Source organism: Trichechus manatus, unplaced genomic scaffold (genome assembly GCF_000243295.1).
Source record: "Trichechus manatus latirostris isolate Lorelei unplaced genomic scaffold, TriManLat1.0 scaffold00255, whole genome shotgun sequence".
Taxonomy (NCBI): Eukaryota; Metazoa; Chordata; class Mammalia; order Sirenia; family Trichechidae; genus Trichechus; species Trichechus manatus.
This window is the reverse complement of record NW_004444191.1, coordinates 2,557,844-2,585,212: the sequence shown is the minus strand read 5'-3', so window position 1 is coordinate 2,585,212 and position 27,369 is coordinate 2,557,844. Positions and strand designations below refer to the sequence as shown.

At 39.2% G+C, this 27,369-nt stretch overlaps 1 protein-coding gene across 2 annotated transcripts in view; it reads right to left on the bottom strand.

The window, feature by feature from the left end:
* Positions 1–591: 591 nt before the first annotated feature.
* Positions 592–27,369, bottom strand: part of PTPN4 (protein tyrosine phosphatase non-receptor type 4) — a 222,437-nt gene continuing 195,659 nt past the window's right edge. Inside the window, exons 25-27 of one of the 2 annotated variants that reach the window (XM_023724688.1) lie at positions 23,925–24,073; positions 22,482–22,617; positions 592–5,341 (exon numbers count right to left, since the gene is read on the bottom strand). In XM_023724688.1, the coding sequence (XP_023580456.1) occupies positions 5,255–5,341; positions 22,482–22,617; positions 23,925–24,073 (372 nt within the window). In that variant the 3' untranslated portion in view covers positions 592–5,254. The remainder of the gene's footprint in view (positions 5,342–22,481; positions 22,618–23,924; positions 24,074–27,369) is intronic. The other variant, XM_004389685.1, reaches the window with a different exon arrangement.

Sequence of the window (27,369 nt, the reverse complement as noted above, 5' to 3'; positions counted from 1 at the left end):
TCTTTACAGCATGAAAGACATACAAATACCATTTTTTCCTCCCTAACAATGAAGTAACAGAAGTTAACACTTTTGAACTTTTGTTCATAGAAAAATATTTTCTATATCGTTTACACCACAATAGCTAGGAAAATTCTACAGAGTTCAACTGAAACGTTCATGAGCATAACAAGGCTTCCAAACATTTTCTTTCTTATACTGGAAATTTTAAAAGGTTTCAGGAAGTTAAACTTTTGAAGTTCCCCCTAAAATTGTAGTCTTTAACTTGCAAATTGCTAATATCTTTCACTTTTGTAAATTTTTAAACAAATAAAAAATTTGGTTTACTTATTTACGCATGGAACCAGATCTAGCCCATGGTGACGGACTACTCCCCAGTAGATAACACCTCTGGCTGCCCATTTAGCTTGGATTACTACAATAAAAATGACTACAGAACGTCAGAAATCAACAGTATACTGCAGTAGAAAAACATAAATGTAGCAGCAAACGTAGCTATGGAAACAGAAATAACTATTTGGTGCCTACCCACAACAGCTTCGCTAAGATCATAAAAACAAAATGATAAATAATTCCTGGCTTACATAGGGCTTTTTTTTTTTTTTTAAAATACCATTAAAAGGCTTACTGTAGCAATTACTACTAAGAATAAATGAACTCTATACGTAATAAAATATTGTGATGGCAATAGTTACAGACATTATAAAGTAAGTTGAACCTGAACATACAACTTAGTGAATAATTTCATAGGTTCTTTGTAAAATTGGGGAGATTATGTATTAGCAATTATACCTCCAAAATGTCTTAGGACTATAAAAATTTCTTGGTATCTATAGAATTTTCTAAGTATTTCATAAAATAGTCGTTGCAGCTTGTAATCACACTGAGCCACCAATATGTATTTACCAAGAGATCAGTAACTCTGACACTTGATAAAATTAACCTGGCGGGCTTTAATAACATAGCTATTTCACTTAGAGGAAACACCATAAAAAATGATCGCAGGCATTGTGGCTGGGTAGCTGAAGCCCATGAGTAGAGTAAGCAACATTAACATAAAGTCAGTTACTTTTTGGATGTGACTGCTTACATAAAAAGCATGCTGAGGCATAATTTATCCATGTCTTGTCATATTATTATGAGATGTTTATTCCAACAAATAACCACCATAAAGTATTTACTATGAGTGTCTTAAATGCAAATTCATCTGAACTACAGAAGGGCCACTACAATAATAAAAAGCCTGTAAACATTTCCCACGTGACTGTGGTATAAATAACTCTTGTCAATTCAAAACTACTTTGGCAACCTTATCATCTGAATATTTAAATATTCAAAATACAAATATTAAACAGCACGTCGGAAATTCTTGTTTCCTTCTCCCTTCCCAATAAGACTATAAAACAAACAATGCTTTGATTATCTTACATGTTCACAATATGGACATAAATTTATTATAAATGAACATACGTCCTCAATCTTTGTTATATGTTTTAAGTGCTTTTAAAAACTAGTCCTCTAATTTGCAGTCCAGAAGGTCTTCATACTGCACGGATACGAACCTAAATACAGAAGCCCATGCTTGCTGGGGAAGCAGGACTAGCAAACTGAGTGAGCATCCTAGGATCACTTCTGAAGCCTAGTTATTTTCTACCCTAAGTGCCATCTTCCAAGGTCACCACAGTTAGTAAGTGAAAACACTGCCCGCGTATGCTTCTTTGAGCTGAAACGGGCTAAAAGTTACAAGAATTTAGGGTATTCACATATTCACATTATAATTTACGGACGTCCTAGTAGGATACAAAGAACACCCGACTGAGAACTGGGAACCTCAGGCTGCGGAAAAGCAGGCTCTGCTCAATCCCTTGCCCTGCGGAACCTCTGCTTTGTGCCAATAAGATGGGGGAAGGGGAGACTGGAGCAAATCTTTCAAGTCCCTTTCAGCTCGCAAGTTTTATTACTTCTAGTAGAGACAGAAGACTTTTGCTCAGACACCTGATTAGACCCGATCAGACCTGCCAACAGATAATAAACAACCCTCTAGTTCCAACAACCCTTTCCTTCTGTTTGTGCGCGTTGGCCATTGGGAAATACACACATAAATAAACGCACAAAAGTATCTCCGTGTCCGTGCTAGTTCTCGCGACCTTCAAGCAACTGTCTTCATGGCTTCACGTCACATTTACATATTGGAAGATAGTTTTCATACAATCAATTTTCTCTTTACTCGTAATCAAAATGATCCTCCCTTGTCTACCCATCCTACTAGTATTAGCAGGCCACACAAAGGGAATTATTTCTTAGGTTGTTTACTCTGCCGCTGTTTTGAACGGATGCATTGGCGTAACAAATACTACCAACGCCTTTTTTGGGAAATATAAAGCCTATTCCAAAATATTCCTAATCCTATGTACACAGTGCTGACACAAATCAGATGCTCAATAAACGTGGAAAAGCCATCCCAAATCAGGGGAAAGGTCACACAAACACTTCTTAGCATTTACAAAAGCCCATCGATTCATCAGTATCTATTTCCATTTGTCAGAATAAAAACCAGCATTGCTTCTTCGAGTGTGTGTGAGGGGTAGCTGGAGGAGGGGAGAGTAGCTTAGACACTAGGAATTTTATCACACAAAACTGCATTGATATGGAGTAGGTCTAGAACTAACTGAAGTCTGAAAGCTAGGACTATCCTTAGAAACCTCTTTAGATTACTAACAAACAGGTTAAAAAATTCTTAGGTGTGCTGGATAAAGTCTTATCTTTTGGGTGAACAGGGAAACATAGTTAGCATATTCGTGTTAAGAAGGTGTGAAGGACAATTTATTTTAAATTTAAGGAAGATCCCAATAAAAATGCTTTTAAAAAAGGATCTTTCTGTACATAAAAGTACTGATAGAGGGTGGCGCTCAGATGAAAATTCACACAGGAGAAATTCAAATGTAATTCTAAGCTTCTAAGACACTGTCATTTAAAGACAGGCATTAATGATTAGAGAAAGGCAGCATTACGCGTGGCCCACAAATTATTAGAGTCACTTTCAGAAGTGCAGACCCAGCGTTACATTAAAGAACACTCCAACCATGACATCTGTGGGTTTGCATCTACACAGCCGTCTCCTTCTGTCTACGGCTGCCTTATTCGTCTATACACACAGAACATTCTCGTGAGAAACAACCGCTGAAAGTTGCATCATACGTCATCCCCCGACCCCCCAGCATGATTTTACGTTTTCAGCTTCCAATTTATCATGGTGCCACACAGCAGCCTAGATTACACTTATCTGGTGGTAAGAATGGAATGTTTACATAACACTATGGTTATTTACTATCCTACACTGTCTTCATTCTAAAATCTGGAAATAGATAAGACAATCTCTCTTCGACATAAAGGTTATGTTTACTCCTCTCTTTAAACAAATTTTAAAATATTTTAAAACGATAATTTATTTGGTATCTTGTCTATTAATGTTTAGAAGTATAACTTCTAAAAATTATTATTATGAATTTTGAATACTTGGAAATGTTATCATTTTAGACTGAAGTTTCTTAAACGTACTTTTTCTTCTCATACTAAATGGCATTCCAAAATAGCTCTCATTTGACTCTAAATCTCATCAAGACTATAGAGAAATATTAAAAAGCCATTGATATTTAAATCTATTTTGACCACAATTCTTATAAAATAATTGTGTAAAATAACATTTGAGTAGGTGAGCAAATTTCCCTCATTAAACTGGGCAACTAAAAATAAAACAACAGCCTAAAGAGGAAAATATACACATCCTTAAAGGGAAATCAGATCTTCCACCAGGCTGGACAACCAAAACTCTCCTTATTAACATACTTGCAATTTAAATTAGTACATACAAACTGGAGCAATTTAACTACACAAAAATGACAAGCAACCCTCATGACAGTGACTGAGCGATCGCATGTAGAGACAAGCCAGTAACACTTCCTCGGTTGAAGCATCTCGACAGTGTGCACAAAGCTTGATATGAACTGAAATGGACTCTGAAAAGTAACAATTTCGTTAGTGATGGGAATAAATCATAATCAGCTGTTATAACTTTACCTTAGAGTATCGATGTTTAACTCTTATGTGCATATTAGATATCATATCTAAGAGCGGGGATAAACTAAATACGAAATCTGAAGAATAAAGCGTCTTTTTATGTTGAACCGCTGAACTGAACCCCTGTCCCCCAGGAAAGGAATGTGCAGATTTTGAAAAATTTGATAGCAGCAGCGCGTTCACTCAAAAGAACACAAATTCTCTCTTCTCTCTCCTTTTTTATGGCAAAATACAAGCATTGAGTTCAGAATGAAAGCAACAGAACTTCCTTACCCTTCTTTGACTGCATAACTCTCAATACAGGAAGCTGTTCTTTAAGATGTGAACTTACTGAAAATTCACAAAAATGTAAGAATGTACAATATACATACATACCTCCTAGTGGGGTCAAATGAGTGCCTTTTCGTTAGACATACAAGGACGTCTCAAGGCACTTAAGGGGTTAAGACACAATGCATGCATTCATTTACATCAAGTATGTGAAATCACATGATTTGGAATAAGCCAGCCTTATGATAAATATAAGTTACATTATTAAATCCAAGAGAACGTGTAGACTCATCTTTCATATTTATACTTCTAGAAGATGCTGGTAACTGGACAATGTGCAGCATTTCCTGGGAAAAGCGAATTCCATACTTCTCACGAACAGCAGGTCTCTACCGGGGGAGTACAGGGAAAGATGTGCTGCATCCATAGGCAGAATATTGGCTAATATTGAGAACGATATTGCTAAAATTTTAAAAATAAAATCTGAAAATTAGTAGATAGTTAAGTACATGAACCACAGGGAAAGACCATGGCTGACTCCTGATGTTCACTTCTTTTTGCTTTCAAGATACAGGTGTGTAATAGAGATGACGAGGACTCTGAGCCTTGTCTGTGGCAACTCTGCCAGAAGGGGACCACGTGGTACCACCACAAACTTCATAAATTACCCTGAACATACTCAGTTAGTCAGTGTTTGTTCGGAGCAAAGCATGAGACAGTCTTCAAATACACGAGTTCCAGAGTTCGAGAGAGTGACTTCTTCAACGTAAAGTGCAGCAGTGCTGAAGTTTCCAAGTTTTTGCTAGTTCTTCATTTTTGTTTAAACGCCACTTCCTGCGAGCAGTACTATGGCACCGTGAGTGTGATGGACAGCAGTTTCCCAACACAGTCCATTCCTTTCGCTTTCTCATTTACTTGATGATGACGTTAGGGGCTTAACAAACCCTTCTTCGTAGACTTTCAAAATAGCTTCACATACAAATCTGTATTGACTCTGAAAAATCAAACAGAAAAAAGAGAATCGATCAGAAAAACTAGAGAACAGAACAAGACAAACAACTCACTTTAGAAGAAACGCAATTTAAAACTGCATAGAGATACCTTCTCCCCAAAGACACTGGCAAAAATAAAGTTTGGCCACATATTTTTGCTGGCGAAATCCTATTATATATTGCTGGTAGGGATGGTAAATTACTATAACCTCCATGGAGAGGAATTTGGAAACATCTAACAGAATTAAATCAATTTACCCTTTGATCCAGAAACTCCACTTCTAGGAATCTATACGAAAAATAAATTAGAAGAAAAATGGAAAAGACGTCTGCCTAAATGAGGCTACAGAATGCAAGAGGATTTATAACCACAAAAAGCTGAAACCACCTAAACCACCATTAACTAAGGGGCTGAGTCAGTGATCCCCAGAACATCCGATGACGAAATCCTGTAGGTGGACTGCAAAAGCAGGAGGCTACAGACTCCTGAAGAATGACTCCAGGATGTTTAGTAAAGTAAAACAACAAAAACAAAAAAACCTAAGTGGAGAAAAGTATGTATATTATTTTTATATAAGAAAAAGGGAGAAATCTATCACCTATCTACTGACCCACCTCTCTCTCGCTTCTGTGTATGTTAAAAAAAAAAAAAAAGGAAAGTCATTAATAAAGTGGTTTCCTTATCAAGGGAAAGAGGGAATATGCAGGAGACAGACAGGGATGAGGTTGTTTGTTTTTTTAAATATACTGTTAGGGATTAAATTATGTCCCTCCAAAACATATGCTGTAAATCCTTAACCCTATGTCTGTGGTTATAATCCCATTTGGGAATGGGCTGTTCTTGTTATCTTAATGAGGCAGAATTAGTGAAGGGTGTATCTTGCGTCAATCTCGTTTGAGATATAAAAGAAATTAAACAAGCAAGCAGAGCAGAAATGGGGTAAGATAGATGCCGAGACACACAGAGAGCTCTAAGGAACCAGGAAGCAGAAGATGAAGAGACAAGGACCTCCCTCCAGAGTTGACAGAGAGAGAAAACCTTCCCCTAGAACTGGTGCTCTAAATTCGGACTTCTAGCCCCCTAAACTGTGAGAAAACAGATTTCTGTTGATTAAAGCCATGCACTACTGGTATTTCAGTTACAGCAGCACTAGAGACCTAAGACAGAATTTGGCACCAGAAGAGTGGAGTGCGGCTCGAACAGAATGTGAAGTGGTTTTGAAATTGGGTAATGGGTAGAGGCTGGAAGAGTTTTAAGGTGTTTAATAGTAAAAGCCTAGGTTGCCTTGAAGAGATTGTTGATAGAATGATGGACATCAAAGGCCATTTCTGCTGAGGGCTCAGAAGGGAAGTGAGGAGAGCTACAGGGAAGGCCTCTATCATCTCAGAGAACACACACGGCATGAGCAAGAGAATGTCGCTCGGAATGTGGACATTAAATGTGCTTCCGGTGAGGCTTTGAAAAAAGATGATGAACACGTGACTGGACAACGGAGGAAGGGTGATGCTTTTTATGCAGTGGCAGAGAACTTGTCTGAACTATGTTGAAATGTTTGGTGAAAGGTAGAACTTGTAAGTGATGAGTGTGGATATCTAGCTGATGAGATTTCTAAGCAAGATCTTAAAGGGGCCGCGTGTTTCTCCTTGCTGGTTATAGTAAAATGCCAGAGAAAAGGGATAGACTTAAAAATAAACTGTGCAAAATGAAAACAGAACTTAAAGATTTGGAAAATTCCATTGTACAAACTAAGGACACATGACTTAGAAAGTTCACCAAGGATACAGCTACACAAACTTTTGTTAAAGAGATGAAGCCTGTGACTGATAGATCTAACCAATGACCAAAGCAGAAAAGCCATCAGCTTAGACTGAAGGGGACAGAGAAAGAACAAAAGGATAGAACGTGGTCTGCCTCTTGGAATTCTACAGGCAGGAAACAGACCAAAAGCGTTACATCTGTTGTTCTCAAAGAACAGAAAAGGACCATCCCTGCAGCAGCTAAAAAATCAGCAGAACTGTTGGAAGGAGCACGGGAAGCAGGGCCTTCTTGATTTCAAAGAGTTGAATCTTTGCCAACTTGGTTCCAGAGTGTGGGGCTGCTATTAAGACATGCCAGGGGAGTGGGGCGCTGCCCAAAGCTGAGGTGGAGGAGCTTCCATGCCCAAAGGGCAGAAGAATGAGGCCTACCGGGGCCGAAGGGGTGGAGTCGCCACTCAGATGGATAGGAGAATGGGGCTGCCTAAAGCCAAAGCAGCAGAGTTGAAAACTCCAGTGGGCCTGGAAGGCGGAGGTGAAGCCCAGGGCAGAGGGGCCTTCACCCAGAATCCAGAGAGCATGGCCAACACTCAGAGTCTGGAGGGCAGGGCCATTGCCCAGATGGTCTCAGAGAAGACAGGATTATTTTCAAGACTTGAGAGCTAATGCAATTTGTTCTTCTGGGTTTTGGACTTGCTTGATACCTGTTACCCCTTCTTTCCCTCCAATTTCTCCTGTTTGTCATGGAAATATCTACCTTGCACCTGGTTCATCATTGTATTTCTGGAAACAGGTAACTTGTAGTCTAGATTTCACAGATGAAGAGGAATTTTGCTCCAGGATGGAATATGCCTAAAGTTTCACCCATATTTGATTTAGATGATTCAGCAATGAGATTTTGGACTTAGAGTTGGTTTAAGACTTTTGGGATGATGTGATGGGGCGAATGTGTTTTGCATGTGGCAAGGACATGAACTTTTGGGGGCGAAAGTGTGGAATGATATGGATTGAATGATGTTCCCCAAAAATATGTGTTGTAAATCCTAACCCCTCTGCCTGTAGTTACAGTCCCATTTAGGAATGGGTTGTCTTTGCTATGTTAACGAGGCAGGATTATGAATCTTGAGTCAACCTCTTTTGAGATGTAAAAGAGATTAAACAAGTGAGCGGAACAGAAATGCGGTAAGACAGATGCCAAGCCACACAGAGATCCCCAAGGAACGAGGAAGCAGAAGCTGAAGACACAAGGACCTTCCTCCAGAGCTGACAGAGAGAGAAAGCCTTCCTCTAGGGCTGGTGCTCTGAATTTGGACTTCTATCCTCCTAAACTGTGAGAAAATAAATTTTTGTTTGTTAAAGCCAGACAATTGTGGTATTTCTGTTACAGCACATTAGATAATTAGGACATAAATCTTCCTTCTATTATAGATTTGACTTTGGAGTCATGTAAATATAGCATGTAATCCCAAAATTAATTTTAAAAATTGAAAAATAACATGAAACAAATCAGTGTAAGTGTCTATCTAGTTGATGGCATAACCACACAGAGAGGCGCTATTTCAAGTGACTGTAAAACTGTAATTTCACCGTAGATCTCTTGCAGGATATATTCTAAGGTCAAAAAGAACAGTATGAAAAACGAATGAAAACTCTTCAGCGATGGTGTTGTTATTCTGAGACCATTGTGTAATGTGGAATAAAACACATGAATATCTGCGATATTCTAAGGTTTCACTGCTACCACTGTAGAACTAGTATTCCTGGTAAAGAAGAAAGGAGATAAAGATGTAAAATGGTAGAGGTTAAGTAACAATACTGTAATCCTGAATTCATCAGAAGCCTCAGCTTGAACTCAGGATAAGTTTCTTAGCTTTGGCAATTGAAGATTCCTAGAGACAACTGCTAACCCAATAGCAATAAAAAACCCTAGTGCTCAGATTGTAGCCCCTAAAGTAATTCCTCAATAAAAAGAACCAGGACTTCTTGGAGAAATTACTGATTCCAAGTCTGAGGCAGGAAATGTACAACCTGGACCTAAAATATCATTTTTTGGCAGCAAGGGATCTATTAAAGACTACTAGGGTCTTGAGAAAAAGGCATAGGATCCAACATGAACAGGCTCCCACTGGCCAAAAATTGGATAATTTGAACAACACTAAGAAAATTAACTACAATGGGTTAAAACATGTCCCAAAACCAAACCAGTTAGCTGATGAGAAGTTTTTCTTTAAAGTATACCAGCTAATAAAAGAAGGAATGACAGAATTAGAATATCATAATTTTACAACACCAAAGAATTAATGGATGCAGGCACTGATCACCCAATGCTGCTAACACTGTGAAAGGAAAGACAATCAGACATTATGTGCATCTTGAAGGAAGACACAATATCATCTAAGCTGCTCAAGCCTATAGATCCAATTAACCCCCTTTAAGAAATACAGAGAACAATATCTTGGTGGTGCAATCAGCAAAATCTTGACTCTGGGAAACTATAATAGCCAAAAAAACATGGTTAATTCATCAAATAAATTCCAAGGAAGGAAAAAAGATATGAAGGAAGAAGCTATTGATTAAAAGAAATTGAAGAGACATATAAAATATAAACCAATCACACTGTCTGGAACTTATCAGAACTTCAGCTTTACAACTATTAAAACCAACAAAAAGAATACAGATGCAAAAATCCTCAAGAAAGCACTAGCGAACCAAAACAACTAATTTATAAAAAGAATTACCTACCATGGCAAAGTGAGATTTAGTCCAGAAATGCAAGGTTAGTTTGACATCCCAAAATCAATCAATGTTGGTAAAAATGGTAGCTTGGTCAGATACAACACACCGTCCCTTTACAATAAAGACTTGAAAAACAAAGTGAAACACACACAGAGGACAGTCTTGGAACCCTGAGCATCAAATGAAAGGATAAAGAACTAGACCGAACACTGACTGGAAGAAGAAACTGACTGGAAATAGTGCAAGAGAAGAGACAGAGACGAGGGGCCCTGCCAACGGCCCCGGCACTGGGTGGCCATCTTGAGACAAAGATAGCAGCAATCAGGAGTGAGGAACAGAGAAGGTAACTTCAAGGAATTCCCAATAGGACACAGAATAACCATACAGGCATACCCAGAGTGAAATAAGGTCCTGACTGCCAACAGGAAGAGCCCAGGCACCCTCGTCTGGTGACCAAAGGAGTACATTCTCCCAACGCCCCCATCCCTGTAGCCTTGACAGCCAGGGACCAAGGTATGAGACCCCTCCTCTCCCCACATTACCCTGACCATCACCCTTCCCCTGTCCCAACCACCACCCTCCTCCATCTGATCACCCTGTTGAGCGGCAGCAGGCAGTCCTGCTGTGGCCGCTCGCCCTGTCCCTCCTGCCTGCTGACCTAGCCAAGCTCCCTCCCGCCCCTCCTGTCTGGAAAGAGGCAATGTGACCACGTGAGCACGTGCCTGCCACTCGCCCCACTTCCCCCACCCTGCGAGGGGCAGCAACCATGCACACGAACATGAGCCCACCCATGCCCGTGCCTCACCCGGCCCGGCGAAAGGAGGTGGCAACATGACCGCACAAGCACCCGTTGCTCCCTTGCCCTCCCTGTCTGGCAAGAGGAGGCGGCAGTGTAACCGGGATGCATCTGCTTGCTACTCCCTCCCCGTCCCTGTCTGGTGAGAGGCAACAGCCCCACATGCACTAGCCTGCTGCTCCGTCCTCCCTCCTCTCTGCAAGGGGTGGTGAGCATGCAACTGTGGCCATACCAGCGAACAGAGTAGCATGCCTGTCCTGCCTGCACGAATACAAAAAGACAAAACATACAAAAAATCAGGACACAGCAACCAAACATACAGTGTATATAAATAGATAAACAACACCTTAATGCCTTGGAAAAAGCAGACAATATCAAATCGCAATAGAAGCAAGACAAGATGGCTCCAGCGATGACCAAAATAAAGATCCAGGAAACCCCCCTGAGGAAGAGATGATAACGGGATGATCTAATAAGGAGTTCAAAAGACTTATATACAGGGCCCTCCAAGAGATCAAGCCCTTACTGATGAAGATCAAAGACTACAGCCTTCAGTATGGATTGTACCTCACCATAAAGAAACCAAAAGTCCTCACAACTGGACCAACAAGCAACATCATGCTAAAGGGCAAAAAGACTGAAGTTATCGAAGATTTCATTTTACCTGGATCCACAAACAACACTGATGGAAGCAGCAGTCAAGAAATCAAAAGACACACTGCATTGGGCAAATCTGCTGCAAAAGACCTCTTTAAAGTGTTCAAAAACAAAAATGTCACCTTGAAGACTAAGATGCACCTGACCCAAGCCATGGTATTTTCGATCGCCTCATATGCACGCAAAAGCTAGACTATGAATAAGGAAGACTGAAGAAGAATTGAGGCCTTTGAATTATGGTATTGGTGGAGAATATTGAATGTACCATGGACTGCCAGAAGAACGAACGAATCTGTCTTGGAAGAAGTACAACCAGAATGCTCCTTAGAAGCAAAGATGGTGAGACTATGTCTCACATACTTTGGACATGTTATCAGGAGGAATCAGTCCCTGGAGAAGACATCATGCTTGGTAAAGTACAGGTCAGCGAGAAAGAGGAAGACCCTCAACAAAATGGATTGACACAGTGGCTGCAACAATGGGCTAAAGCATAATAACAATTGTGAGGATGGTGCAGGACCAGGCAGTGTTTCATTCTGTTGTACACGGGGCCACTATGAGTCGGAACTGACTAGAGAGCACCTAACAACAACAACAACAAGAGATCAAGGAAAACACAGACAAAATCAAGGAAAACAGACAAAACTCTAGAAAAATTCAGGAAAACAACACAAGAACAAAATGACAAAATAAACAGACAATTAGAAACCATACAAAACAACTAGAAATCCAGAATACTCACGCTAAAGTTTCAGAAATAGACAATGTACTGAATGAACAAAGAGTAAGACAAATCCTTTGATATGAAACTATTAGAGAAACAATCAGAAACAACAACAAAGAAAAATGAAGAAAGCCTAAGAGTTATGTGGGACACTATCAAGAGGAACAACTTACATGTGATCAGAATTCCAAAAGAGGAAGGAAGAAAAAAAAAAACAGAAAAATTTCAAAGAGTTGCTGGTAGAAAATTTCCCTAATATCATGAAAGATGAGAAGATATCCATTCAGGAAGCTCATTGAAGCCCAAATAGGATAGACCCCAAAAGAAAATCACTAAAACGTATTATAATCAAACTTTCTGAAACCAAAGAGAAAGAAAGAATCCTGAGAGCAGATAGAGAAAAACTAAATGTTACCTACAAAGGGAAACCAGTGAGACTAAGCTCTGATTTCTGGAAAGAAACCATGCAGGCAAGAAGCAAAAGGGATGACATATATAAAACCCTGAAAGAAAAAATTGCCAAGAAAGAATTATGTGTTCTTGTTGTTGTTAGGTGCAGTCAAGTTGGTTCCGACTCACAGCGACCCTATGTACAACAGAACGAAACACTGCCTGGTCCTGTGACATCCTCACAATAGCTGTTATGCTTGAATCCACTGTTGCAGTCATTGTGTCAAGCTATCTTGCTGAAGGTCCCCTCCCCTTTGCTGATGATGATGTTGCTTATTGGTCTAATCGTGAGGATTTCTGTTTTCTTTATGTTGAGGTGTAATCCATACTGATGGCTGTAGTCTTTGATCTTCATCAGTAAGTGCTTCAAGTCCTCTTTCTTCACTTTCAGCCAGCAAGATTGTGTCATCTGTATATCGCAGGTTGTTAACGAGTCTTCCTCCAATCCTGATGTTGCGTTCTTCTTCATACAGTCCAGCTTCTTGGATTATTTGTTCGGCATACAGATTCAATAAACATGGTGAAAGGATACAACCCTGATGCACACCTTTCCTGACTTTAAACCATGCCGTATCCCCTTGTTCTGTTCGAATGACTGCCTTTTGGTCTATGTACAAGTTTCTCATGAGCACATATTAAGTGTTCTGGAATTCCCATTCTTTGCAATGTTATCCATATTTGTTATGGTCCACAGAGTTGAATGCCTTTGCTTAGTTAATAAAACACAGGTAAACATCTTTCTGGTATTCTCTGCTTTCAGCCAAGGTCCATCTGACATCAGCGATGATATCCCTCATTCATGTTCTCTTCTGAATCCAGCCTGAATTTCTGGCAATTCCCTGTTGATGCACTGCTGCAACAACTTTTGAATGATCTTCAGCAAAACTTCACTTGCATGTGATATTAATGAGATTGTTCTATAATTTCCAAATTCTGTTGGATCTGTTGGATTACCTTTCTCTGGAATGGGCACAAATATGGATCTCTTTCAGTCAGTTAGCCAGGTAGCTGTTTTCCAAATTTCTTGGCATAGATGAGTACACATCTCCGGGCGCTGCATTCATTTATTGGAACATCTCAGTTGGTATTCCACCAGTTGCTGGAGCCTTGTTTTACACCAATGCCTTCAGTATAACTTGGACTTCTTCCTTCAATATCATCAGTTCTTGAGCATATGCTATGTAGCAATTATATTTCCAGCAAAACTGTCCCTCAAATACAATGGGAAAATTAGGACATTTCCAGATAAGCAGAAATTAAGGAAATGCGTAAAAACCAGACCAACCTTACAAAAAATACTAAAGGGAGTCCTTCAGAAAGAGAATCAACAATGCCAGCCAACAATTTGAGATCAAGGCACATGACAGCATCACCGGGAAACCAACCCAGATAAAGAATTTTCAAAATAAAATAAAGCTCCAAGACTGAAAATAGGGAACCAGAGACATCAATCTATAAATGATGACAACTTCAAAACAAAAAGAGGGAATAAATGGTGTAGTTACAGAACTTCCATATGGACAGGAAGTCAAGGTGATATCAAGATAAAACAGACTGTTTTAAACTTATAAAGACAAAGGAAATTTCAGGATAACCACAAAGAAAATTAATAAACTTTCTCACCAAAATAAAAAAGAAGAAAATCATACTCAGTAAACACAAAATCAACAATGAAGGAAATGAACAGAAAATCCATAAACAAAAAGAAGTCAGCAAGAAAAGTAAACAGAACAAAGAAATCATCAGCAGCACAAAAAAAATCACCACAAAATGACTACAGTAGATTCATACTTATTGATAATTAAACCCAATGTAAATGGATTAAATACACTAGTCAAGAGACAGAGAATGGCTGAATGGATAAGAAAACACGACCAATCAGTATGCTGCCTACAAGAGATGCACCTTTGACACAAAGATAAAAATAAGCTAAGAGTAATGGAATGGAAAAAAAAAATATCAAGGAAATGGCAACCAAAGAAGAGCAGGAATGGCAATATTAATCTCTGATAAAATAGACTTTAAGGCAAAAACCAGCATAAGAGAAAAGCAAGGGCATTATATAATGATTAAAAGGTCAATTCAACAAGAGAACTAACCACAATATCTACACACCCAATGAAAGAGCCCCACAATACATAAAACAAACTTTAACAGAATTGAAAAGAGAAATAAACAGTTCCACAATAATAGTAGGAGACTTAAACACACCACTTTTGATGAAGGGCAGAATAATTAGAAAGAAACTCAACAAAGATACAGAAGATCTAAACATAGTCAACCAACTTGCTCTTATAGACATGCAGAACATTCCAGCCAACAACAACACAATATACATTCTTTTCCAGTGTACACAGATCATTCTCCAGAACAGACCATATGTCAGGCCACAAAGCAAGCCTCAATAAATCAAAAACATCAAAATAATCCAAAACATCTTCTTGGATCACAATGCTATTAAATTAGAAATCAGTAACAGGAAGAACAAGGAAAAAAAATCAAATACATGGAAACCGAATAACACCCTGCTTAAAAACTACTGGGTAACAGAATGGATAAAAAATGAAATAAAAAAAAAAAATTCCTAGAATCAAATGAGAATGAAAACACAATATACCAACACCTTTGGGACACAGCAAAAGCAGTGCTCACAGGTCAATTTATAGAAGTAAATGCACACGTCAAAAAGGAAGAAAGAGCCAAAAAGAACAACCCTAACCCTACAACTCCAACAAACAGAAAAACAGCAGAAAAAACAAACAACCCACAGTCACCAGAAGAAAGGTAACAATAAAGATCACAGCACAAATAAATGAAACAGAAAAACAACAGAAAGAATAAACAAAACTAGAAGTTGGTTCTTTGAAAGGATTAATAAAATTGACAAACCACTGGCCAAACTGACACAGGAAATGAAGGAGAAGATGTAAATAACACAGATAAGAAATGAGATGGGTGATGTTACAACAGAACCAAATGAAATAAAAAGGATCATAACAGAATACTATGAAGAACTGTATTCTCAACAAATTTGAAAACCTAGAAGAAATGGACAAATTTCTAGAAACAAACCCATAACAAAAGAAGAAACTTAAGATGTCATTAAAAAAAAAAAGAAAAAGAAAAAGAAAACTTCCAACAAAACAAAGCCCCAGCCCAGATGGCTTCACTGTAGAATTCTACCAAACATTCAGAAAAGAGCTGACATCAATTTTACTCAAACTATTCCAGAACGTAGAAAAGGATGGAATATTTCTGAATTCATTCTATGAAGCAAGCATAACCCTGATACCAAAGCCAGGCAAAGACATCACTTAAAAACAACAACAACAACAACAACTATAGACCAATAAGATGCAAAAATTCTCAGCAAAATCCTAGCCAGGAGAGTCTAACACCATAACAAAAAGATAATAACATCATGACCAAGTGGGATTCATACCCATAGAAGTAGGTATGCAAGGATAGTTCAACATTAGAAAATCAATCAACGTAATCAACCCACATAAATAAAACAAAGGAAAAGAACTACATGATCATATCAGTTGATGCAGAAAAGGCATCTGATAAAATTCAACACCCATTCCTAACAAAAACTCTTCAAAATAGGAATAGAAAGGAAATTCCTCAACATAATTAAGGGCATATATACAAAACCAACAACTAACTTTATTCTCAATGGAGAGAGACTTGAGAGCATTCCACTTGAGAATGGGAACAAGACAAGGATGGCTATTATCACCATTCTTATTCAATATTGTACTGGAAGTCCTAGCCAGAACAGTAAGGCAAGAAATGGAAATAAAAGGCATCCACACTGGTAAGGGAGAATAAAATTATCCCTACTTGCAGACGGTATGAACCTACACGTAGAAAATCCCAGAGATTCTATAAGAAAGCTGCTGGAACTAATAGAAAGATTCAGCAAAGCAGCAGGATTCAAGACAAAAAAAATCAGTCGGATTTCTCTACGCTAACAAAGAGAACTCTGAAAAGGAAACCAGAAAAACAATACCATTTACAACAGCCCCCCTCAAATATAAAATACTTAGGAAAAAACCTAAGCAGGGATGTACAAGACTTATACAAAGAAAACTGCAAAATACTACTGCAGGAAACCGAAAGAGACCTACATAAATGGAAGAACATACCATGCTCACGGATAGGAAGACTTTAACAGTGTGAAAATGTCAATACTAACCAAAGCGATATATAGACATAATGCAATCCTGATCCAGATTCTGTTAATATTCTTTAAAGAGATGGAAAAACTAATCACCAACTATATATGGAAAGGAAAGAGATCCCAGATAAGCAAAGCACTACTGAAGAAGAAAAACAAAGTAGGAGGTCTCACTCTTCCCAATCTCAGAACCTACTATACAGTCATGGTAGTCAAAACAGCCTGGTACTGGTACAACGACAGACACATAGACCAACGGAACAGACTATGGATCCACCTATGGATAGCAGATTTTCGACAAAGGGCCCAAATCCATTAAATGGGGAAGAGAGAGTCTCTTTAACAAATGGTGCTGGCAAAACTGGATATCCATTTGCAGGAAAATGAGACAGGATCCATACCTCACACCATATACAAAAACTAACTCGAGATGGATCGAGGAACTAAAAATAAAACCTAAGACTATAAGGATCATTGAAAAAAACAGGGGCAAATGTAGGAACCCTAATTTATGGCATAAATAGACTACCAAACATAACTAAAATGCACCAACAGCAGAGGATAAATCAGATGACTGTGGCCTCCTAAAAATTAAATATTTATGCACATCAAAAGATTCTCTAAAAGAGTAAAAAGAGAACCTACAGACTGGGAAAAAAATTTTGGCAACGACATATCTAACAAGGGAGTAATCTCTAAAATTTATGGAAAACTTTAACACCTCAACAAAAAATAGACAAACAATCCAATTAAAAAATGAGCAAAGGACATGAACAGATACTTCACCAAAGAAGACACTCAGGCAGCCAACAAATACATGAAGAGATGCTTGTGATTATTAGCCATTAAACCAAAAAACCCATTGTTATCAACCAATAATGATTTTATTGCCCAGCAATAATGGCAATGATCAAAAACACAAACAAACAAACAAAAAAAAAAAAAACGACGAGAAAACCAGAAAACAACAACCTGCTGACGAGGGTGTGGGGAGACTGGAACTCTCACACACTGCTGGTGGGATTATTAAATGGTTGAACCACTGTGGAAAATGGTAAGGCACTTCCTTAAAAAGTCAGAAATACAGATACCTTATGATCCAGCAATCCCATTCTCTAGATACATATCCTAGAGAAATAAGAGCCTGACACGAACAGATATAGGCACATTCATGTTCACTGCAGCATTATTCACAATAGCAAAAAGACGGAAACAACCTAAGTGCCCATTAACGGATGAATGGATAAACAAAACTATGGTACATACACACAACGGAATACTACTCAACAAAGAATAATGATGAATTCGCAAAACATCTCACAACATGGATGAACCTGGAGGACATTATGCTGAATGAAATAAGGCAATCACAAAAGGACATATACTGTATGAGACCACTACTATAAAAAGTCAAAAAAAGGTTTACACACAGAAAGAAACAATCTTTGATGGTTACCAGGGATGGGAGGGGGAAGCGGGGAAAATCACTAACTAGATAGTAGACATGTATTAGCTTGGGTGAGGCAAAGGGCAATACACAATAAGGCAGATGTCAGCACAACACGGCCAAGGGAAAGGAAGACACTGGGAAGAATGCAAGAGTAAAAGGCAACAATGATAATACTATTCCGTACACAATCCTGCAATAACAGAAACAACAAACAATAATTTACGAGTGAATACATAGGCAGATATGTAAGCTGAATAGGTGTGGGATGGTGTATGGGAGTACACCAACGGACATATATAGGTTTAGCAGAGAATACTTCTACATACGTATTTGTATGTGTTCAAGATATCCATGTATATAGCAGAGCACATGGGGCAAAGTTATGAAAACTCCTTAGCCATAACCAAACACCTTGAGGGACTGAGTCACTGGACTTGAGGGCTTAGGACCATAGTCTCAGGGGGGATCTAGGTCAATCGGTATAATACACTCCATAAAGACAATGTTCTACTTCCTACTTTGGTGAGTAGTGACTGGGGTCTTAAAAGCTTGTGAGCGGCCATCTAAGATACAACTATTGGTCTCTTCCTGTCCAGAGCAAAGAGTAAAGAAAATCAAAGACTCAAGAAAATAATTAGTCCAAAGGACGACCGGATCACATGAACCATAGCTTCCACTAGCCTGAGACCAGAAGAATTAGATGGTGCGTGGCTACCACTACCGATTGTTCTGATCGGGATCACAATAGAAGGTCTTGGACAGAGTGGGATAAAAATGTAGAACAAAATTCAAATTCATAAAAAAGACCAGAATTACTGGCCTGATAGAGACTGGTGGAACCCCTAAGACTATTATGGCCTTTAGACATCCTTCAAACCTGGAACTGAATCCACTCCTGGAGATCATCTTTTAGCCAAACAATAGACAGTCCTACAAAGTGAACAATAACACCCATGAGGAACATGGTCCTCAGAACAGTCAACCAGACCAGCCCAAAAGGGCAGCATTTGCCCAAAAACAATGTTCAGAAGGTAGGAAAGACGGATGAATGGAAACGGGAAAACCAGGGAGGAAGTATGTAAAGTGCTATCACATTGAGGGGATTGCAACTAATGTCATAAAACAAAATATGTATAAATTGTTGAAAGGGAAACTAATTTGCTCTGTAAACTTTCACCCAAATCACAATAAAATAAAAAAAAAATCAATATAACACACCCCATTAAAAGAATAAAGTAAAACACAACACAATCATCCCAACAGATACAGAAAACACATCTGACAAAATCGAGCACTCTTTCATGATGAAAACACTCAACAAACTAGTTAATAGAGGAAACTTGCTCAGTCTGGTAAAGGTGGTTATGAAAAACCCACAGCTAACACGATGCTTAGTGGTGAAAGGCTGAAAGCTCTCCTCTAAGATCAAGAACAAGATGGGGGTGGCTGCTCTCACCACTGCTATTCAGCACTGTGCTGGGCACTTCAGCAAGAAGAAAAGAGAGAAAACAAAAAGAAAGAAAAAGCATCCGGATTGAAAGTGAAGAAGTAAAACTACTGCTATGTGCAGATGACATGATCTCGTATATAGAAAATGCTAAAAAACATCTGTGCGTCATGTGTGCGTGCGTGCACACACACACAAACTATTAGAGCTAATAAATGATTTTAGTAAGGTTGCAGAGTAGAGAAACAAGTCACAGACATCAACTGCATTTCTATACATTAGCAATGACTAATACAAAAGTAAAAATTAAGACAACATTTCCAGCTACAGTAGCACCAAAAAGATTAAAATACTTAGGAATAAATTTAACCAAAGAAGCACAACACTTGCACGTTGAAAACTACAAAACATTGTTCAAAGAAATTAAAGCAGAGACCTAAACAAATGGAAAGACATCTTGCATTCATTATTTGGAAGACTTCATACTGTTAAGATGGCAATACTCCCCAAACTGATCTATAGATTCAACGCAATTCCTATTAAAACTTCAGCTGCCTGTTTTGCAGAAATGGACAAACTCATTCTAAAATTCATATGAAAATGCAATGGACCAAGAATAGTCAAAAGGAATCTTGTAAAAGAACAAAACTGAGGACTTATACTTCCTGATTTCAAAATTTACTACAAGACAGTGTGGTACCAGCACAAAGACAGACATACAGACCAATGGAATATAATTAGGAATCCAGAAACAAACCCTTATATTTGTGGTCAACTGGTTATGACAAGGGACCTAGCAACAATTCTGTGAGGGATGAAGAGCCTCTTCAACAAACAGTGTCGGGACAACTGGATATCCATGTACGAAAGAATGAAGCTGAACCCCCACCTTACACTACATACAAAAATTAACTCCAAATGGATCATAGACCTAAATGTGAGAAATGAAACTATACGATTCTTAGAAGAAAACACTGAAGTAAATCTCCGTGCCCTTGCGTTAGGTGTAACACTAAAAGCAGAAGCGATAAAAGAAAAAATTAACTGGACTTCAACAAAGTGAAGAATGTCTGTTCTTCAAATGACATCATCAAGAAAGTGAAAAGACGGCCTACAGAATGGGAAAAAACATTTGCAAATCACACGTATGACAGAGGACTTGTATCCAGAAAATATAAAGAACTCTTACAACTCAACAATAAAATGACAAATAACCCAATTTAAAAATAATAACAAGTGTTGAGCACGATGTGGAGGAAACAGAATCCTCATATACAATGTGTACAGTGGTGCAGCTGCTTTGAAAAACTGGTAGTTCCTCGAAAGTTTAAACATAAAGTTGCCATATGACCTACTAATTCCACTCCTAGGTATATGCCCAAAAGAACTGAAGCTATACGTTCACACAAAAAGTTGTACTTGAACATTTATAGCAGAATCATCAATAGTACCTAAAAAGTGGAAACAACCCAATGTTTACCAGTTGATGAATGGATAAACAAAATGTGGTATATCTATACAATGGAGCGTTATCTAACAATAAAAAGAAATGAAGCACTGATACATACTACAACATGGCTAAGCCTTAAAACATTATGCTAATTGAAAGAAGCCAGTCACAGAAAGACCATCTATTTTATGATTCCCTTTAGATGAAATATCCAGAATAGGCAAATCTATACACACACAGAAAGTAGATTACTAGTTGCCTAGGGCTGGGAGGGCAGGGAGGGGCTTGGGAAGAAAATGGAGGGACTGCTAATGGGTATTTTGGGGCTTCTTTCTTGAGGGATGAAAACGTTCTAAAATTAGCGGTGATGGCTACAAAACTGTAAATACACTAAAAACAACTAAATTTATGGTATGTGAATTATACCTCAATAAAGCTGTTCTTAAATAAAAAAATATGACTTTTATGAGACAACTGGATATCTGAATACTGGCTTTTTGATAATATTAAGGAATTATTGTTAACTACATTTAGGTTTGATAATGATACTTGGTTTCATTTTAGAAGGAGAAACAATTCTTATCTTTTAGAGATAGATATTAAAATATTTATAGGTAAAATGATGTGATGTCAGGATTTGCTTCAAATATGGAGATCCTGGGTGGTGGCAGAGATGAAACAAGATGGCGCGTGCTGCGGCGTCTGCGCACCCAACATGGTGTCCATGATACTATCTTGGCTACTGTTGTGTATTAGAAAGTTTCTATAATTAAAAGTTAAAAAAAAAAGACATTTACTAGATCACATTAGTAAATCTACCTCATTAACCTTATTGCCAATGACAATGCCAATATTCATAATGGCTTAACTATATAAAATAGTTTTAACACTACTTCTAAAATTCTGTGATTCTTCTTTTTGAGCCCTGAAGCATAACTCACAGTCACTGAATAATACGAAAAGTCAGTAGCTTAATTTCTATTACTTTATTTTGTTGCAAATTAAGTTTTTATGGAAAAAAGAGAGGCAATTTCACTGCAGTTATTTCCATGAAAGCAGTTAGATCAAGATTTTCCACTTCAGGGATACTATCATCCTCAGTGTTCCACTTGACTAAGTAGTAAAAGGGCAAATTCCTCTGAGCCTGTTTAGAATTAACTCAAGAATTAACATGCTAGGACTGGTCTTGGCCAACCTTTCCTGTAAAGGGCCAGAGGGAGGTATTTTAGGCTTTGTGGGTTGCATGGTCTCTGTTACGACTTAACTCTGCTGCTGCAGTGGGAAAGCAGCCATGGACAGCACATGAACACATGAGCACAGCTGTGTTCCAGTAAAACTTTAAGGATAAAAACAGGTGGTGGGCCAGAGCTGTCCTGGGAGCTGTAGTGTGCCAGCCCCCGAGCTAGGGGTTATTAGCTCCCGGCGGGGAATTAAGGCATGGATAATAACGATCGTGTGGTGACTCTGCACTTGGACACCAAGCACAGCACTCACGGGTGTCTGGATCATCATGGCTCGCTGGTCTCGCATGGTCCTGACAATGTCTAGAGGATACACTGGCTGATTGCATTCGATGAGACACATGGCTGTTTCCATGGTAATAAGAACCCCCGTCCTTCCGATCCCAGCACTGAAAAGACAAGCGTGGGGCAAGGTCTTACCGTTACTTTTCTGTTAGACTTGCTGTAGCTTCTGAGTGCTAAATTAAAGTACTGAATCATAACACAGTAGAAGAACAATTTCATTTTTAATGTTTTATATGACAAAAGTAACAAACCAACTAGAGAATATTTGAAAAAAAATTAATTCACTCTGAATTTACTCACTTAATATAGATAAAATGGTTTACATTTTCCTCCCACATTAGTTGTAAAAATATGACTTTAAAAAGTTACAATTCAGTTTTAAAAATCTGAACAAGGTACAGAAGCTTATAGGAGCAAATCCCCCTTTAAAATGCAAAATAACAGTAACAAATCATTAACAAATGCACAAAAGACAACAATATTTGACACTCTTGTATAAATAGTTTTTTAACCAAAATTTAATTTTAATTAAATTCCTACCGCCGAGATAGTCAAGAACAACGCACGGAAGTGTTACTCTCTGAGAACTGGGTACAGTCGCTATTAGGAGATGAAGGGTAGAAAGTGATCAGCTGTGCTTCACCATTCCCGTCATTCTGCCTCTCAAGTATTTGGCCTACAATCGGTTTTGATGATTGAGAAGTTAAAAGTCTCCTCCTAATTGCTGCTGGGAAGCTTAAGGACGGAGTGATACCTCAGTCCATGCTCGGAGTAAACCATTCTACGACAAAGGTAGGCAGGATAGGGAGGGCCTGGGAACAGTTTCTGTCCCCTAACCTCTGGGTCAGTTGCAGAGAAGGCTGGAGTCACTGCATTTGGCCCTCTGTGGGTAGAAGAGACCACTGTTCCCCTGGAGTTCTTGGAAGTGGCATATCCTGTGATGTCAACGGGTAGGGCCATTCCAAGAGAGATGGAAGTACCCACTGAATATCCTACAAGGTGTCACAAGCCAGGAGGGAGTGTCTTGCTAGGAGTCAGAGAATCCATACCTTAGTATGAAACCTAATGCATACAATATTATATTCCATCAAATCTATGACTCTAAAAACTTTAAAAACATCCCAATTTCAGAGACATCAAAATATGGACAGAAAAAAAAAAAAAGAGCTTCTAAGTGTTAGTGGAAGAAGGTATTATTTTCACGTCTTGTGATAAAGCTTCTGTCAGTATGTGTTGGAACATACCCTTTGCCTTCTACCTTCAGAGCACAGCTTTGATTTACCTGGAAGTACAGTGGCTCCTCACAACAAAAAACACAAAATAAACTACATAATCCCTTTTGAAAATGATATTCATTTATTCATAAACATTCATTTATAAAATCATTCATAGAAGACAGAAAACAGAATACCTGCAATGAACGACAATTGGCTCTTCCTTGCCGGCTCTCTTACTTCGTACATGACAAACGAAATTCAGAAAGTCACTCGAATCATCCGGAACTCCATGGTCAGGCCAGGCTACGTACTGGAGCTGAGTGAGCGGACGACTCTCGTTTTTCTAAGTGCAAATAACAAATCATGCACTTTGACTTAGGAACTATCTTTAAAATATAAATAAAAATTCCTGTCATTTCAATTTTAGAAGAAAAGCAAAACTAACCCCTCCCCGTCCCCCTAAAACAGTAACATGTAAACTCACTTAACCCCCAAATTTCTACGAAATGGAAAGAAATCATTTTATAGAAAAAATTATATCCATTTAAGTAGTTGCTACTTGAAATCAATACTCTTTATAACTCAGTTTTGATATCTGTGAAGTATTAAGATGATAATCAAGTAAATGAGAAAAAACAAATTAAGATCCCGAGAAAGCTTATGAAACTAGAGAATTAGTAGACGAGCAAAAACGGTAAGGAAAAAAAAACCTGGTGAACAAAGTTGGGCTAATCCTGACACAGCACAGGTGAAATCTGGGAAAATGGAAAAACAGGATCTCCAGCTTTCAGAAAAGACCATGCGAGTAAAAGAGAACTATGAATATGCGGCAGGTAAGCATTACATCAGAGAAACACACACAGCCTAACTTTCGTCAGCAATTTGGAAAAATGAAGAAGTCTCTTGACGGCTTGCCACTTTGTTACGTCAGACCACAAGTTGTACAGTACACACCCCAGCCCTAAACTCATTCTGATGAAATCTCTAGGCCATAAGATTTTGAAAGTTGATTTAATTTTTTATTTTCCATAATTTCAGCTTTCGTCAATGCCAGATTCCCTTTCTGTACATCAGCACAGCTTCTAGCACCTTCCTTCTTGGTCAGTAAGGTTCTCTCTTGCTGGGCTCCTTTAGTCATACTCCTGGGGAGCAGTGGGGATGTAGCTCCCATTTCCAAAGGCCTAACCATTGATGAAGCAGAGCGCTGGTGGCACAGTGGTTAAGCGCTTGCCTGCTAACTGAAAGGTCAGTGGTTTGAACTCACCAGCAGCTCTATGGAAGAAAGATGTGGTAGCCTGCTTCTGTAAATAGTTACAGCCTTGGGACTCCTATAGGGCAGTTCTACTCTATCCTACAGGGTTGCTATGAGTCAGAATTGACTCGACAGCAGTGGGTTTGGTCTGGTGTTTCTGGAACCATTGTTGAGACAGGCCTGGGCCTTCAAATCTTACGCTGTTTGCTCTTCTCCAGCAGGTACTTCCTTCCGTTGTTGTTAGGTGCCATCAAGTCGACTCCAACTCACAGTGACTCACCACGACACAGTGCAGCCGCCCCAGAGGGTTTCCCAGACTGTCATCTTTATGGAAGCAGATCACCACATCTTTTCTTCCACAAAGGCTGGTTTGAACCAATTTTTCAGTTAGCAGCCGAGCTCTTAACCAATGCACCACCAGGGCTCGCTCTTCTTCTTCTAAACAACAACACAAAAACCAAACTCGCCGTGGGGTCGATTCCGACTCATAGCGAACCTATAGGACAGAGCAGAACTGCCCCATAAGGGTCCCATGGAGCGGCTGGTGGATGTGAACTGCCGATCTCTTGGTTAGCAGCTGAGCTCCTACCCGCTGCACGAGGGCTCCTCTTCTTCCAGCCCCCTCAAAACCAAAGGTGGCTGGCAGGGCAGTACCTAGCTGCCGGCAGTGAAAGGGGGGCACACTGCCTCAAGTATGCTGACAGGATTCTGAAAAGAACCAGCATGCTGCCTTCCACACGTTACTCCAACTGGACTACTAGGCCTGCATTTACTACCCGGTTCCTGTTCCTGGCAGATTTGGAAGTCAAGGCAATAAGAAGAGCAAGTTACTAGAAAGCTACAATCTGTGTGTCTGCTGTCAAAGGGTCCTGCCCACGTCTGCTTCCTCATCAATACTAAGGAGACTGTGAAACTGCTCACCTCTAACCTTTCGAAAAAGGGAAATCATTTGATAGCGCTTAGTTGTTCTTGCCATTTTCATATACCCATTGCTGTCGAGTCAATATTACTTGGAGAAAGAATTCTTTTTTTTTCTTCTTATTGCTGTGCTTTAAGTCAAAGTTTACAATTCAAGTCAGTCTCTCATATACACCCATTGTTACGTGACCCTAGTTGCTCTCCTTATACTGTGTTAGCACACTCCTCCTTTCCACCCCTGATTTCCTGTGTCCATTCAACCAGCTCCTGACCCTCTCTGCCTTTTCATCTCGCCTCTGGACAGGAGCTACCCATTTAGTCTCATGTATCTGCTTGAGCTAAGAAGCACACTCTTCATGAATATCATTTTATGTCCCATAGTCCAGTCTAATCTTTGTCTGAAGAGTTGGCCTCAGACATTGTTTTAGTTCCGGGTTGACAGAGAGTCTGGGGGCCATGCTTTCTGGGGTCCCTCCAGTCTATGTCAGACCATTAAGTCTGGTCTTCTTACTAGAATTTGAGTTCTGCACCCCATCTTTCTCCTGCTCCATCTGGGACTCTCTGTTGTATTCCCTGTCAGGGCAGTCATTGGTGGTAGCCGGGCACCATCAAGCTCTTCTGGTCTCAGGCTGATGAAGTCTCTGGTTTATGTGGCCCTTTCTGTCTCTTGGGCTAATACTTTCCTTGTGTTCTATGGTGTTCTTCATTCTCCTCTATTCCAGGTGGGTTGGGCCAATTGATGCATCTTAGGTGGCCGCTCGCTAGCTTTTAAGACATCAGACATCACTCACCAAAGTGGGACGCAGAACATTTTCTTAATAAATGTTGTTATGCCAGTTGACCTAGATATTTCCTGAAACCATAGTACCCAGACCCCTGCCCCTGCGACTCTGTCCCTCAACGTGTTTGACTGTATTCAGGAAACTTCTTAGCTTTTGGTTTAGTCCAGTTGTGCTGACCTCTCCTGTATTGTGTGTTGTCCTTCCCTTCACCTCAGATAACTCTTGTCTACTACCTACTTAGTGAATACCCCTCTCCCTCCCTCCCCACCCTCATAACCATCAAAGAATGTTTTCTTCTGTGTTTAAACCTTTTCTTGAGTTCTTATAATGGTCTTACACAATCTTTATCCTTTTCCAACTGACTAAATTTACTCAGCATAATCAGTTCCAGCTTCCTCCATGTTATGTTTCACGGATCCATTGTTGTTCTTTATCATTGCATAGTATTCCACTGTGTGGATATACCATAATCTGTTTATCCATTCATCCATTGATGGGCACCTAGGTTGTTTCCATCTTTTTGCTATCATGAACAGTGTTGCAATGAACATGGGTGTGCATATAACTATTCATGTTACAGCTCTTATTTCTCTAGGATATATTCCAAGGAGCAAGATTGCTGGATTGTATGGCACTTCTATTTCTAGCTTTTTAAGGAAGTGCCAAATCGATTTCCAAAGTGGTTGT